Genomic DNA, 15582 nt, shown 5'->3' on the forward strand with positions numbered 1-15582 from the left:
CATGCAGTCCCTAGGGTTGATGGTATCGGCCTTCGAGGCGATACCCTTTGCTCAGTTTCACACACGGTCTCTTCAAGCGGAGATCCTGGCCAGGTGGGACAGACTACCTCAGTCCTTGGATCTGAGTGTCTCATTGAGTCGCCAGACCAGAATGGATCTTCTGTGGTGGTTTCAGTCCCCGGCTGTGTCAGAAGGAAAATCCTTCCGTCTGTTGTGGACGGTGATTACCACGGATGCCAGCCTGTCGGGCTGGGGTGGAGTCCTGGGCAACCTGTCTGCCTAGGGCACTTGGTCGGAGGAGGAATCCTCCCTTCCGATCAACATATTGGAATTGAGAGCGATCAAACTCTGTCTCTTCCAATGGTCGGATCGACTTCGGGGCCGTCCTGTTCTGGTACAGGCAGACAATGCTACCACGGTGGCTTACATCAACCACCAAGGGGGTACCAGGAGTGCCCGGGCGGCGACCGACATTCTGTCTTGGGCTGAGACTCGCGTCCCGGCAATTTCAGCAGTTCATATTCCGGGTGTGGAGAATTGGCAGGCCGACTATCTGAGCCGCCAGACCCTGGACCAGGGGCAATGGTCCCTACACCCGGAGGTCTTCCAAATGCTGTGTGCGAAGTGGGGATCCCCGGACGTTGATCTGTTCGCGTCTCGGCTAAATCACAAGGTGGAAAGATTCGTGGCAAGAATCTTCGTGGGCGGACGCCTCGGATGCGTTGGTGGCCCCTTGGCATCAGTATCGTCTGATGTATGCCTTTCCTCCGATTCAGTTGTTGTCCAGGTTCCTTCGCAGGTTAGCCTCGGAACCGAACTTGGTGATTCTAGTGGCGCCGGACTGGCCACATCGGTCCTGGTACGCCAACGTTGTTCACCTGGCGGTCAAGCCTCCTTGGCGGCTGCCAATGCGGGAAGATCTACTGTCTCAGGGACCGATCTTCCATCCTGCTTTACAGTCGCTGGCTTTAACGGCCTGGCTGTTGAAAGCCAGGTCCTGAGAGACAGGGGTCTCTCCTCAGAGGTCATTCCTACTCTTATCAAGGCTAGGAAAGCCTCATCTGGTAAAATCTATTACCGTACCTGGAAAACTTATTTCGCCTGGTGTGAGTCCAGGGAGTTCTCCCCTCGCTCATACTCGGTGACGAGAGTGTTGGCTTTCCTTCAGACTGGTGTGGACCAGCGCTTGGCGCTGGCCACGATTAAGGGCCAGGTTTCTGCACTGGCTGTTCTTTTTCAATGCCCTGTGGCGTCTCATTCCTTAATTCGCACCTTTATTCAAGGTGTGCGACATTTGGCTCCTCCCCGGAGGGAGCCTTTGCCTCCTTGGGACTTGAACTTGGTTCTGTCCGTATTACAGCGTTCTCCCTTTAAAAACATCCGGGAGATATCGTTACCTCTGCTGTTTAAAAAGGTTGCCTTTCTAGTGGCGATCACTTCGGCTCGCAGGGTGTCAGAATTGGCGGCGTTGTCTTGCCGCTCTCCTTATTTGGTGGTTCACAAGAATAAGGTGGTCTTGCGACCTCATTCGTCTTTTCTCCCTAAGGTGGTCTCTGATTTTCACCTTAATGAGGACGTTGTTTTGCCTTCGCTCTGTGCGAAGCCCAAGCATCCTAAAGAGGTTGCATTGCATTCCTTGGATGTTGTCAGGGCGATTAGGGTATGCCTGTCATCCACTGAATCCTTTCGGAAATCGGATTCCCTCTTTGTCCTTCCTGAGGGACCTCGGAAGGGCATGGCCGCGTCTGCGGCGACCATTGCCAAATGGATCAGACAGACCATTGAACAGGCCTATGCTTTAAAGGAATGGGTTCCACCCTTCCCTGTTAAGGCGCACTCTACCAGATCATTGAGTACGTCCTGGGCCTACCGGCATCAGGCCTCCGTGGCCCAGGTGTGCAAGGCTGCGACTTGGTCGTCGGTGCACACCTTTTCCAAATTCTATAAGGTGGATGTTCTGGCATCAGCTGATGCCTCCTTTGGCCGCAAAGTTCTCAGTGCGGCAGTGCCATAGGGGACCCTTGTTGTTTTGTGGGTCCCTGGGTGTTGGGGTGTTTATCCCCTGGATATTTGTTTTTCCTCGTTTGTTGCTCCTGTTGAACCTTTTCTATTGCCCAGAAGGTTCTCTTACTGTGCGTGTAAGATTCCTTTCTCTGATGTGGGTACTGCGTTGCCTTTTCTGCGGTTGCGTCTCCCACCCCTCATGTCTACACTGCTCTGGGACATCCCAATAGTGATGACTTGGAGGTGGCGGCGACTGTCGGAGGACGTAAGAGAAAACTGATTTTTTGTAAAATCTTACCGTAAAATTCCTTTCTCTGAGTCCTCCGACAGTCGTCGCCCCCGCCCCTCTTTTGGGGTTTTTTCTTGTACACCTACTGCTATTCTACCAAACGGAGTTGGGAGGGATCATTGCAGGGGGGTATTGACCAGTGGGACAGCCCCCATGGGTGTGTCTATGCTAAATGCTTTGTTCTTTTCACTAAGTCTTATGCCTAGCTACTCCTGCGGAGCGGAAGTCAATACCCAATAGTGTGGAGGCGACTGTCGGAGAACTCGGAGAAAGGAATTTTACGGTAAGATTTTACAAAAATTCAGTTTTCTTCAGAAGTATGTGTGCAATTACATCTTTCTTATTTGATGTATTTGCCAAAATGTTTTCCAGAACTAATTATTATTTTTGTAAAAATGTGTCCTCATTTAGTTGAAAGTCACACCTGCAAACTAAGTTTAGGACATCCTTTTTTTTTTTTTTTGTGCTTTTGATTTTCCTTCTAACTTTCCTTACATTTTTTTAGCAATGATACCTCTTCTTGCTTTAAAAGCCTTACCTTCACCTAAACAAATTCCACCTCTTAGCCCTTCTGAAATAAGCTGAACTAATCAACCCTACCCTAGCTACTTACCTGTTGCACAGCTGTGGACTGCACCAGTGTTTACTTCTCTTTAATCTCTTAAATCTATTTATATCAAATTTCGCTGTGTAGCCTAATTCAAATCTGTGGCGACCTGCACCGAAAAGAAGGGTGGGACACAGCTGGGGCAGTAGTGTAAGTTCAGTATAGCTCAAGAGAGGACATTTGGGTGGGATGGGTTATTGGTAGTTGATCATTATTTAAATCAAATCTGAAACATCATCTTTGAAATAGAAATCTATTCTGAAGATATCATAAAATGTGTGTGTGTGTGTGTGTGTGTGTGTGTGTGTGTGTGTATATATATATATATATATATATATATATATATATATATATATATATAATGTGTGTGTGTGTGTGTGAGTACACCCCTCACATTTTTCTAGATATTTTATTATACCTTTTCATGCAACACTACAGAAATGACACTTTGCTACAATGTAAAGTAGTAAGTGTACAGCTTATATAACAGTGTCAATTTGCTGTCCCCTCAGAATAACTCAATACACAGCCATTAATGTCTGGCAACAAAAGTGAGTACACCCCTGAGTAAATATGTCAAAATTGGGCCCAATTAGTCATTTTCCCTCCCCGGTGTCATGTGACTTGTTAGTGTTACAAGGTCTCAGGTGTGAATGGGGAGCAGGTGTATTAAATTTGGTGTTATTGTTCTCACTCTCTCTTTTATCATCAAGAATTGTTGCTCTACATAAAGATGGCCTAGGCTATACGAAGATTGCCAAAACCCTGAAACTGAGCTGCAGCACGTTGGCCAAGACCATACAGCGGTTTAAAAGTACAGGTTCCACTCAGAACAGGCCTCGCCATTGTCGACCAAAGAGGTTGAGTGCACGTGCTCAGCGTCATATCCAGAGGCTGTCTTTGGGAAATCGACGTATGAGTGCTGCCAGCATTGCTGCAGAGTTTGGATTGGTTAGGGGGTCAGCCTGTCAGGGCTCAGACCAAATGCCGCACACTGCATCAAATTGGTCTGCATGGCTGTTATCCCAGTAGGAAGCCTCTTCTAAAGATGATGCACAAGAAAGCCTGCACACAGTTTGCTGAAGAGAAGCAGACTAAGGACATGGATTACTGGAACCATGTCCTGTGGTCTGATGAGACCAAGATAAACGTATTTGGTTCAGATGGTGTCAAGCATATGTGGCGGCACCCAGGTAAGGAGTACAAAGACAAGTGTGTCTTGCCTACAGTCAAGCATGGTGGTGGGAGTGTCATGGTCTGGGGCTGCATGAGAGCTGCCAGAACTGAGGAGCTACATTTCATTAAGGGAACCATGAATGACAACATGTACTGTGACATACTGAAGAAGAGCATGATCCCCTCCCTTCGGAGACTGGACCACAGGGCAGTATTCCAACACAACAACTCTCAGCACACCTCTAAGACGACCACTGCCTTGCTAAAGAAGTGGAGATTAAAGGTGATGGACTGGCCAAGCATGTCTCCAGACCTAAACCCTATTGAGCATCTGTGGGGCATCCTCAAACGGAATGTGGAAGGCGCAAGGTCTCTAACATCCCCCAGCTCCATGATGTTGTCATGGAGGAGTGGAAGAGGACTCCAGTGGCAACCTGTAAAGCTCTGGTGAACTCCATGCCCAAGAGGGTTAAGGCAGTGTTGGAAAATAATGGCGGCCACACACGATATTGACAATTTGGGCCCAATTTGGACATTTCCACTTAGGGGTCTACTCACTTTTGTTGCCAGCGGTTTAGACATTAATAACTGTGTTATTTTGAGGGGACAACAAATATACACTGTTATACAAGCTGTACACTCACTACTTTACATTGTAGCAAAGTGTCATTTCTTCAGTGTTCACATGAAAAGGTATAATAAAATATTTAGAAAAATGGGAGGGATGTACTTTTGTGAGATACTGTGTGTGTGTATAAAATATATATATTTGTGTATATATATAAATATAAAATGTATCACACTATATGTGTGTATATATAAATATAAAATGCATCCCACTAATCTTCCTATATCACTCTTAAGGCCTCTTGCACACGATACTCCTGTTTGAGCATCTCCTTTTGGCCTCTTGCACACAATACTCCTGTTTGAGCATCTCCTTTTTTCCAGACCTTTTTTCTTGTATGTATTTGCGAGTATTTGAGAGTATTCGCGTGTATTCGCGAGTATTGAGGCTTAAATTACTGACCAAAAATGCAGATTTTTCTATTTTGTTCTTACTGAAGAATACACAGCGCTTGTTTATGCGCCTGTGTGCATAGGCACATTACAATTAATGGGCTGTATTTTAGCTCAAAAAGCTGTACTGAGCATTTTTAAGCCGCAAGATGCCCAAACAGGAGTATCGTGTGCAAGAGGCCTTAAAGTGCAATGTGGATTGCTACTTTTGTATACCAATTACTCATTCACTGGTTTTTCCATACTACAGAAAAAGAAAACTCACAATATAAGCATTGCTTCCCCTGGTTTCTCATAACTGATGGTGCACTTCTTGGGGGCACAGGTTTGAAAAATCTGATTGTTTGCATATTATTATCGATAATAGTTTATCAAGCTATTTTTAGGCTCTAATCTGATCTGCTTCTAGAAACCGCTGGAAAGTTTCCATTATAGACTGGAGTTCTTTTTTTATGCCTTTTCTAAGATGAGGCCAAGGAAAATGTGTTCTTGGCTGTATATCTCTTGGTGTTTGAAATCTAATAGATGATTCTTTTTTGTTTACATGTCTGTATTTTTAAGACACACAAGGAGAACTTTAGTACTTAGAAAGTCACCGTGAAGTATAAATACTACATAAAAAGCATAATGTAAACAGTTCCAAGAAAAACAGTTAAATAATATTTTCCTTACTTGTTTTTTCTCTTTACACTTTTCAAGATTTCCAAGGTGAATGGAATTACTCGATTATCATCATCGAGTTCTAACGCAGTCGGTGCCAAAAAGACGAGAGAAGCGAGACCTTCACCGTCCAAAACTGTGAAGTATACTGCAACGGTGACCAAGGGAACTGTCACATACACCAAAGCCAAGAAAGAACTGGACAAGGCAACCAAACTGAATCACAGCAAAACCAGTTCATCTGTTCACCACACAATCTCAGGGACCACAGAAAGCAGCAATGCAAAAACTCGTAAACAGGTGCTATCTCTTTCCACATCCAAGCCCAACTGTGCCACTGGTATTAACTGTGTTAAGATGAATGGCAAGTTGAACAAAAAGACATGCACTAGGGAGGAGGGAAGGCAGTTAAGGGAAGGACTGCGTAATTCAAAACGACGTCTGGAGGAAGCAAACCACCCAAATAAGGCACAGCCTTTGGTAAAGAAAATGAAAGTATCCGCCAGCTTGCCTGAAGTCAGAAGCAAGAGGCTTGTGGCGGAGAAACCGGTGCTTAATGGACATGTCAAAAAAGAAGTGCCAGAGAAGATGCTGGAGAGAAATAGGCCAAAGCGGGCCTCAGCAGCCAAGAGCACATCAGTTACACAAACCCGCAGTAAGGCAGAAGATGCTGGCTGTGAAAATCGCTCTACCTCGCAGACAGATTCCTCGCACAAAACTCCGGACTCTAAGCCAGAAAAACAAGCTGAGAGGGCCAGGTGTGTAGCCATGTGTGAGATCCCTGTCCTCCGACCTTCTGCCAAGGAGTTCCACGATCCCCTAATCTACATTGAGTCCATCCGAGCCCAAGTGGAGAAGTATGGGATGTGTACAGTGATCCCTCCGCCAGACTGGAGACCCGAATGCAAGCTGAATGATGAAATGCGCTTTGTAACACAGAGTCAACACATCCACAAGCTTGGTAGACGCTGGGGTCCAAATGTGCAGCGGCTGGCCTGCATCAAGAAGCACCTCAAATCTCAGGGCATCACCATGGATGAGCTTCCACTGATAGGTAAGAATATAACAATGCTGCAGGTGCGTGTTATACTCTTTCTTCACAATATATCTGTTTAAACAGGATCAATCAAGTGGAATACACAATTCTGCACTTCATGTTGTGTTTATTACAAGCAGTTTCCATAACACTGAATCAGTTCACATATACATACTATTGGGGATTTCTTTCCAAAATGTTTTGAGTTCTTTCTGCTGTCTGTGTAGTTCCTCTGTAGTCATCCAAAAACTACTTAAAGTGCACAAAATGCTGTGTGTAAAAATTATATAATCTTTCAAGATTATTAAAATTTGCAATGATCGCCTTTAAATTCTACTATTAAAAGGAATGTCAATTTATAAATGTGTTTGTTTTGATCCTGATTGATGTATTCATTTTTGGCTTAAAGTGTTACTAAACTCAGGACCCTGCATTCACTAGATCTGGTCTCCCACAGTACACAGAACTTGGAAATGCAATTATTTTAGTAAATATAAACTGTTAAATACATTTCTCTATCGTTCATTGACGGACATAGTTCCTTAAGCATATCAGTAGGGTTATTCTGCTCCATACAGGAGTAGGACACTAGACAAAAAAAGTTCTGGCTATGCCTATGGGCAGTGCCAGGGGGTACACCCTCTCTCTTCCCGCATAGGATGTCAGTTTTAATCTGTCTAGTCAGGATAACAAAGGTGAGGACCCTCGTCGCAGACAGAGTCCCTCCTTTTCGGCTCACAAACCGTTTCTTCGTCCTTAGGGGACAGTCAATGAAGGCTGAGTCCTTCAAGACTTCCTCGGGTGGCTCCAAGCGACCCCGGTCTGGCAAACAAAAGTCTGTTTTTTCCAGACCTGCAGACAAGGCCTGCTCGGCCTGAAGGTGCGTCCTCATCCGTATCTGGGGTGGGGGGGGGGGGCGTCTTTGCCGGTTCTTGGACCTGGGGCTGGCCCAGATCCCAGACAGCTGAGTTCAGGAGGTCATATGGTCCGGTTACAAGATCGAGTTTTGATCCATTTTCTCCGGTAAGGTTTTCCCTTCCAATGTACGGCTGTCCCCGGATCGCTTGCTGGTGCTGTATGGGGGCAGTACAGGACCTGGTTCAACAAGGCTGGACCGATTTGGCCCTGTATGGTTCAGTGCGAATAAAAAATTCAAGATGGTATCGGTTCACACAAGGGTGGATTCCTGGCCTCCATAGACATCAAAGATGCCTGCCTTCACATCCCTTTATGTGCAGGACACCAACAGGTTCTCCGTTTTGCTGTGGGAGAGGATCACTATCAGTTTGTGGCGTTACCCTTTGGTCTCGCCTCTGCTCCTCGGGTCTTCACAAAGGTGTTTGCTCCAGTCCTGGTGCTGTTGCGACAGCGGGGGATATCAGTCCTGGGTTACCTGGATGATCTGCTTCTCCGTATTGCTTCAACGAATTGGAAATCACCATGAGAACTCTGGAGGCGTTTGGTTGGATTCTGAACCTTCAGAAGTCATCCCTGCTACCTTCCATGAGACTGGACTATCTGGGCCTGACTTTGGAATTGTCCTCAGCCAAGGGGGTTTCTCCCTCCGCAACAGCTCTTGAAACTTCAGACTGCGGTTCAGCTGTTGCCGTCCAGCACATGGTCGTCCCTTAGAACCTGCATGCAAGTTCTGGGACTGATGGTGTCGTCTTTCGAGGCAGTCCACTTCACTCAATCCCTCACCAGGATCCTCCAGAAGGAAATCCTTCTCAAATGGAACAAGAATCAAAACTCTCTGGACATTCAGATCCAGCTGAGCCAGGTGACCAGCGAGTCCCTGATCTGGTGGCTTCGGTCCTCGATGCCCAAGCAGGAAAATCCTTCCTTCCCTTCTACTGGACAATTGTCACCACGGATGCACGCCTGTCTTGGTGGGAAGAAATCCTCGGCAGGTTCTCTGCTCAGGGTGTATGGTCCCTGGAGAAATCTAGGTAACAGATCAATGTCCTGGAGCTGAGAGCGATCCGGCTTTGCCTAGTCCACTGTACCGGGCACCTGCAGGTTGTCCAATACGCATTCAATCGGACTATGCCACGGCAGTGGCTTATGTCATTCACCAAGGGGGCACCAAGAGTGTCATTGAGGACTTGGAAGTGACGGGCATTCTTCATTGGGTAGAGCGCCTTGTTCCAGCTCTCGCTGCTGTTCACATTCCAGGTGTCGAAAATTGGCAGGCGGATTACCTCAGTCAACAGGCCTTGGATGAAGGTGGAATGGTCCCTACATCCGGAGGTGTTCCAGCAGTTGTGCCTTCATTGGGGCACTTCAGATGTGGATCTGTTGGCGTTGAATCAACAGGATAGTACAGAGGTTTGTGGCCCGCTCCCGGGACCCTCTGGCAGATGCACTGGTGGCACCATGAGGTCAGTATCAGCTTCTGTCTGCCTTTCCTCCTCTCAGATTGTTGCCAAGACTTCTTCGCAGGATCAAGGCGGAAGGGATTAATTCTTGTGGCCCCCGGGCTGGCCTCGCCGAGCTTGGTACGCTGACCTGGTCAGGCTAGTTGCAGACGCTCCTTGGAGACTTTCTCTCAGGGAGGATCTACTGTCTCAAGGGCCAATCTTCCATTCTGCTCTACGGTCGCTGGCTTTGACGGCTTGGCTGTTGAAAGCCAGGTGCTATAGGACAGGGGATTGTCTGCTTCAGTGATTCCCACTCTGCTTAAAGCGAGGAAAGCGACTTCTAGGAAGATTTATCATCCTACGTGAAAGTCCTATATTGCGTGGTGTGATTCTCTTTGCCCTCCCTCTCGCTCTTACTCGGTGGCCCGAAACTTGGCTTTCCTTCAACGGGGAGTTGATCAAAAGTTGGCCTTGAGTACTATCAAGGGTCAGGTTTAGGCTTTGGCAATTTTCTTACAAAGGCCGTTGGTCGCCCGTTCCCAGGTGCGCAACTTCATCCAAGTGGTGCGACACTTGGTATCTCCTGGGCGACCTCCGTCACCACCTTGGGACCTTGATTTGGTGCTGTTGGTTCTTCGAAAACCTCCTTTTGAAAGTATTCGGGAGATTCCCCTGCCTACCTTATCCCAGAAGGTGGCCTTGGTGGCAATCACTTCTGCGTGCAGAGTGTTGGCACTGGCAACATTGTCCTGTCATTGGTTCATAGAGACAAAGTGGTACTTCGTCCGGATCCGTCCTTCCTTCCGAAGGTGGTTTCTAGTGTTCACTTAAATGAGGACATTGTGTTACCATCTTTGTGTCCTAAGCTCAAACATCCTAAGAAATGTGCACTGCATACTCTGGATGTAGTTTCGGGCAATCAAGGTGTACTTGGCAACTACTGAGTCTTTTTCGTAAGTCAGATTCACTCTCTGTACTTCCGGACAGCCCAAGAAAAGGCTTGTCTGCGTCTGCTGTGACTATTTCCAGATGGATCGGACAGACGGGGTTGCAGGCTTATTCAATTAAGAGTCAGGTTCTACCTTTCCCTGTTTCGGCACGTTCTACTCGGGCGCCTAGTGCTTCCTGGGCTTTTCGCCATACAGGCATCTGTGCTTCAGGTTGCAAGGCAGCTACCTGGTCGTCTATTCAAACCTTTACCAAATTTTAGGTGGATGTGCTGACATCTGCAGATGCCTCTTTTGGCCGCAAAGTTTTGCAGGCTGCTCTTTGGAGGGCTTTTTGGCCTTCTTTGAGGGTGTTTACTGTTTGTTACAGGGGGCTTCATCTTTCTGTTCTGATGAGTCCTATGTTGCCTGGTTGGCTATGTTTAGCCTTGGGGACTTGTTTTTTTCTGCTGTTCCCACCCCTCATTTTATGGCACTGCTTTGGGACGTCCCTACTGATATGCATCAGGAACTGCGTCCGTCAATGAACAATAGAAAAAACCGTACCGTAAAACTTACCGTAAAATCCTTTTCTCAAGTTCATTGACGGACGCGGTACCCACCTCTCTAGAGTTGGGTTGGTATTACTTCTCTGACACTGCTTTGATACAAAACTGACAACCCATGCAGGAAGAGAGAGAGTATTCCCCCCCGGGGACTGCCCATAGGCGTAGCCAGAACTATTTTCTGTCTAGTGTCCTACTCCTGTAGTGGGCAGTATAACTCTACTGATATGCATCAGGAACTGCATCCGTCAATGAACTTAAGAGAAAAGGATTTTACGGTAAGTCAAAAATCAAGTTTTTTAAATCAGCAGTAAATAGCCGGCTTGTTACGATCAGTGTCTGGTTGAGCACTGGTTAAAGCTTGTAGGAGGAGTTTTCATTCTCCTCTGACTGTCCTTTGAGGCTGCAGGACCCCTGACCCTCTGTCTCACATGCACCCAGTGGCGGGACAAGATCTTTTAGAGCCCAGGACGAATATGCCAAATTGCCCCCTCCAGTATGAGCATTATATGTCAGCATAAATCTCTCCACAAAAACACTGAGCTCTAACCTGCATTCTTACCCCTAAGCATAAATTCCCACTCCTCTCAGTACAAATCCTCCTGCCTGCTGAAATTTCCCATCTCAGCACAAATCTTTTCCCCCACCCCCCAGGCTCGAATTAAGCCCCCCCCCCAAAAAAAAATAAAATAAATAAAATTACCCCTCTTAGCACAAATACCCTGCCCCTTAAATTTCCCCCACTAGTACCCATCTCCCCCCCCCATCCCAGCACAAATTCACCCCACTTCCCCCCACCCCCAATTTCCCCTCCTGTATAAATACTTACCCCCCACTAACCCCTTAGGTTCCACAGTGAGTATAACAAGCATGCTTTACTTTATATGCAGACTGATTTTACTGTTATGGGTTTAGTACCACTTTAACTAGTTGTCTTATTTTAGGAAACAGTTGTATACCGTATTTATCGGCTATAACACGCACCGTCACTTTAAAGCGGAGTTCCAGCCATTCACTCACCTGTCCAACGGTCCAGCGATGCGGCCGCCCGAAGCCTCGATCCTCTCCCTCGGCGCCGGCATCACTGCTGTGGGCACCCGGCTGTGACAGTTTGCGGCTTCACAGCCGGGTACCCACTGCGCATGCGCGAGTCTCGCTGCGCGTCTTGATTGGCCGGCAATCTTCTGGGACCTCTGACGTGTCCCAGAAGATTGCAGGGAGGGAGGGGGAGAGGAGAACTTCCGTTCAGGGCGCCGCGGCGCTCCGAGCGGAAGTGGGAGCGGGTACCTGTCAAAACTAGGTACCCGCTCCCCCCCCAAAAAAATGACATGCCAAATGTGGCATGTCAGGGGGTCAGGACTCCCTAAAGCGGAAGTTCCACTTTTGGGTGGAACTCCGCTTTAAGAGGATAGTTTCAGGAAATTTTTTTTTCAATATTTAAAAATAAGAGTACACTGCCCTTTCATTAAACAGCCCCCTATACATTTCACAGTCTCCCCCATGCACAGTTCATACCCCCTTTTATTACAAAGCCCCTTTTACAGCCCCCCTGCACTCCCAGGAGACCCCCCAATCTCCTGGGACAGCCCTGACAGTGTACTCTAAAGTAAAAACAAAATCACTGCTAGCCCCTTTCCATAGATGCTTCCTACATTGTGTCACTGTTATTGTAAAACGATGCCTCTAATTACCTCCGTAGCTCCGTTCTTCCATGGCCGGTCATGTGACTGCTCTCCTCTGACGTTTAATGGGCAGTCATGTGATCGCTCTCCTCCACCAATCCAAAGCTACACTCAGAGGAGGAGGAGCGGGGGGAGGATAGCAGCCAGCAGCACGAACAAAGCTTACAAGGTATTTAGAGGCACGGTTTTTTAATGACAGTGATATACTGTAATGTAGGTAGGATCTATAAAAAAGAGCTGGCAGTGATTTTTTTTCTTAAATGCAGAGTACGCTGGCAGGGCTGTCCCAGGGCCAGGAGAGGCGGGGCGGCCGGCCTGACACCCCTCCAATGTGTGGCACCCGGGGCGGACCGCCCGATCTCCGCCCCTCCCTGTTAGAAAAAGAAATATCGGCGTATAACACGCACCCACTCTTTGCACTATATTTTCAGGGGAAAAAAGTGCGTTTTATACGCCGATAAATACGGTACCTAATAATTTGACATTGCTGCAATTATTCTGTGTCAAACGTTAATTTCTTATATTTGTTTTTTGATATTGCTTGCATCCCCATCTTTTTTCCACTGGTTCGAGCAGTTTCTGTTTGCCTACTTATGTCTTATGCTATTAATGGTTTTCTATGGTTGTTTGTTTAAGCCACATTCCTTCATAATCTTTTTGCCACAACATCAGAAGCTATCGCCTTTGACCACACACCAGTAAGTTTAGTCACATGAAAACTATATGTACAAACATACAGTGGGGTAAATAATTATTTTATCCCCTGCAGATTTTGTAAGTTTGCCCACTTACAAAAAAATTAAGGGTCTATCATTTTTATCATAGGTGTATTTTAAAGGATAGAGAAAGAATATTGACCAAAAATCCAGAAAAAACACATGATATCAATGTTATAAATTAAGTTGCAGTTCAGTGAATAAAATAAGTATTTAACCCCCTACCAACCAACAATAATTTAGGATCTCACAGACCGGCTACAGTATGTGCTCATGTGGTACAAGGATTAGTCCTGTCAATTTAAGAAGGTTCTCCTAACGACGACTCGTTATGTGTATAAAGATACCTGTCCACAGAATCTTTCTTCCATTCAAACTTACCATCATGGGCAAGACCAAAGAGCTGTCAAAAGACACCAGGGACAAGATTGTAGACCTGCACAATCCTGGAATAGGCTACAATACCATCAGCAAAAAGTTTGGTGAGAAGGAGACAGCTGTTGGAGCGATTATTCGCAAATGGAAGATATACAAAATAACCATCAATCGCCCTCGGTCTGAAGCTCTATGCAAGATTTCGCCTCATGGGGTAAGGATGATCATGAGAAAAGTGAGGGATGAGCCCAGAACTACACGGGAGGATCTTGTGAATGATCTCAAGGCAGTTGGGACCACAGTCAACAAACAAACCATTGGTAACACAAAATGCCACCATGGATTGCAATCCTGCAGTACCCGCAAGGTCCATGTACAAGACCGTCTGAAGTTTGCAAATGGATATCTAAATGATTCAGAGAAGGATTGGGAGAAAGTGCTGTGGTCGACCAAAATGTAGCTCTTTGGTATTAACTCCACTCAACGCGTTTGGAGGAAGAAAAATGCTGACTATGACCCTAAGAACACTATCCCTACAGTCAAGCAGGGAAGTGAAAACATTATGCTTTGAGGCTGCTTTTCTGCTAAAGGTACAGGCCACAATGAGGGGCCAATAGACGGGGCCACATATTGTATAATTTTGGATGAGAACCCTCAGCCAGAACACTGAAGATGGGTCGTGGATGGGTCTACCATCATGACAATGACCCAAAACATACTGCCAAAATAACAAAGGAGTGGCTGAAGAAGAAGCACATTTGGGTTATAGAGTGGGCCCAGCCAATTTCTAGACCTTAATCCTATAGAAAATTTATGGAGGGAACTGAAACATTGAGTTGCCAAGTGACAGCCAGGAAACCTTAAAGGGTAACTACACTTTCGTGGGTTAAAAAATAGCAAATAAAGAAAAAATAATATAGTGTATACAATTGAGACAAGTCATATTGGAATTGAATGGTATTTTAAAATTACCTTTCCTTTTCAACCTACAGCTCTGTAATTTTCAGAAAATGCAATGCAATATGACTACCTGGAGGTGTTCTGTACACAGATTGTGTACTGTGAATGCCTCCCAGAAACATAATTTCCTGCTTGTGTGATTGGCTCACCAATTACCCCAGAAATGTGCACTAAGCTAGGTCAGATTTAGGCTAGGTTTCCACTAGTGCGGCTACGAAGTAGTGCTACTTCTAGCACGACTTCGCAGCGAAAGTAAACCGCGGCTTCAGTGAGACTTGTCCCTCATACATAGAGGGAAGTCGCACTGAAGATGGCTCAAAAGTAGTGCACGAACTACTTTTGAAGTCGCCGCAACTGAAGCCGCGGCAGTGGAAACGGGGCCCATTGAAAACAATGGCTTTTGACTTGCTGTGCGACTTGACATGTGTCAAGTCGCACCGCAAGTCGCACTAGTGGAAACCGAGCCTTAAGACATCCCCTGTGACAAAAATGTCATTTTTGGTGAGAAACTTCCAAAAGGAAATCATCTCTAAAAGGATGCAGGCCCAGCAGCTTTCCTCAGAGCCTTGCAGGTACACAGCTGGTTGATAATTAGGAAACCACTCCCATTAGACTCACTTTCCCACATGGATACAGAAAAAGAAGCAGGGATTTCTTAAGAATAACAAAAGGTAGGAACCTGCAACAAAGTTTGTTAAAATCCTTGAAATGTACATAAATCACCCAGAGGGGATTGCTTTTTTCTCAATAAAAGTCGAGTTACACTTTAAGGATTTAGAGAAGATCTGTATAGAAGAGTGGACCGAAATCCCTCCTGAGATTTGTGCAAACCTGGTCACCAACAACAAGAAACGTCTTACCTCTGTGCTTGCCAACAAGGGTTTCTCCATAAAGTACTAAGTCATAGTAGAACATGTTTGGAGGGTTAGGGTAAAGGGATTTTTTCGGTACCGTCCTCGGATATTACACAATTTGTATAAAATCAGTCAAATTTGTTTCACATATACAAAAGCAAAATTCACATATAAAATCAAAACAAGACATTCAAAGTGCATAAATGGGTCCCTCTATACAGTCCCTTACACCTTTCCAGGAGGATGCTAATCCAAGGCTACCACTGAAAGTAATGTAGGTATGGACATTTAAGCTCTCAACATGTTTCGCGATTGCCTGCTTCTTCAGGAGAAAAGACAACGATCGAGTGG

At 46.1% G+C, this 15582-nt stretch overlaps 1 protein-coding gene across 1 annotated transcript in view; it reads left to right on the plus strand.

Moving 5' to 3' along the window:
* JARID2 (jumonji and AT-rich interaction domain containing 2) overlaps positions 1–15582 on the plus strand; it is a 351911-nt gene that overhangs the window by 231872 nt on the left and 104457 nt on the right. Inside the window, exon 7 of the mRNA XM_082258420.1 lies at positions 5796–6810. Coding sequence (XP_082114546.1) covers positions 5796–6810 — 1015 coding nt within the window. The remainder of the gene's footprint in view (positions 1–5795; positions 6811–15582) is intronic.

This window comes from Pelophylax lessonae, assembly GCF_965119305.1.
Source record: "Pelophylax lessonae genome assembly, chromosome: 5".
Lineage (NCBI taxonomy): Eukaryota > Metazoa > Chordata > Amphibia > Anura > Ranidae > Pelophylax > Pelophylax lessonae.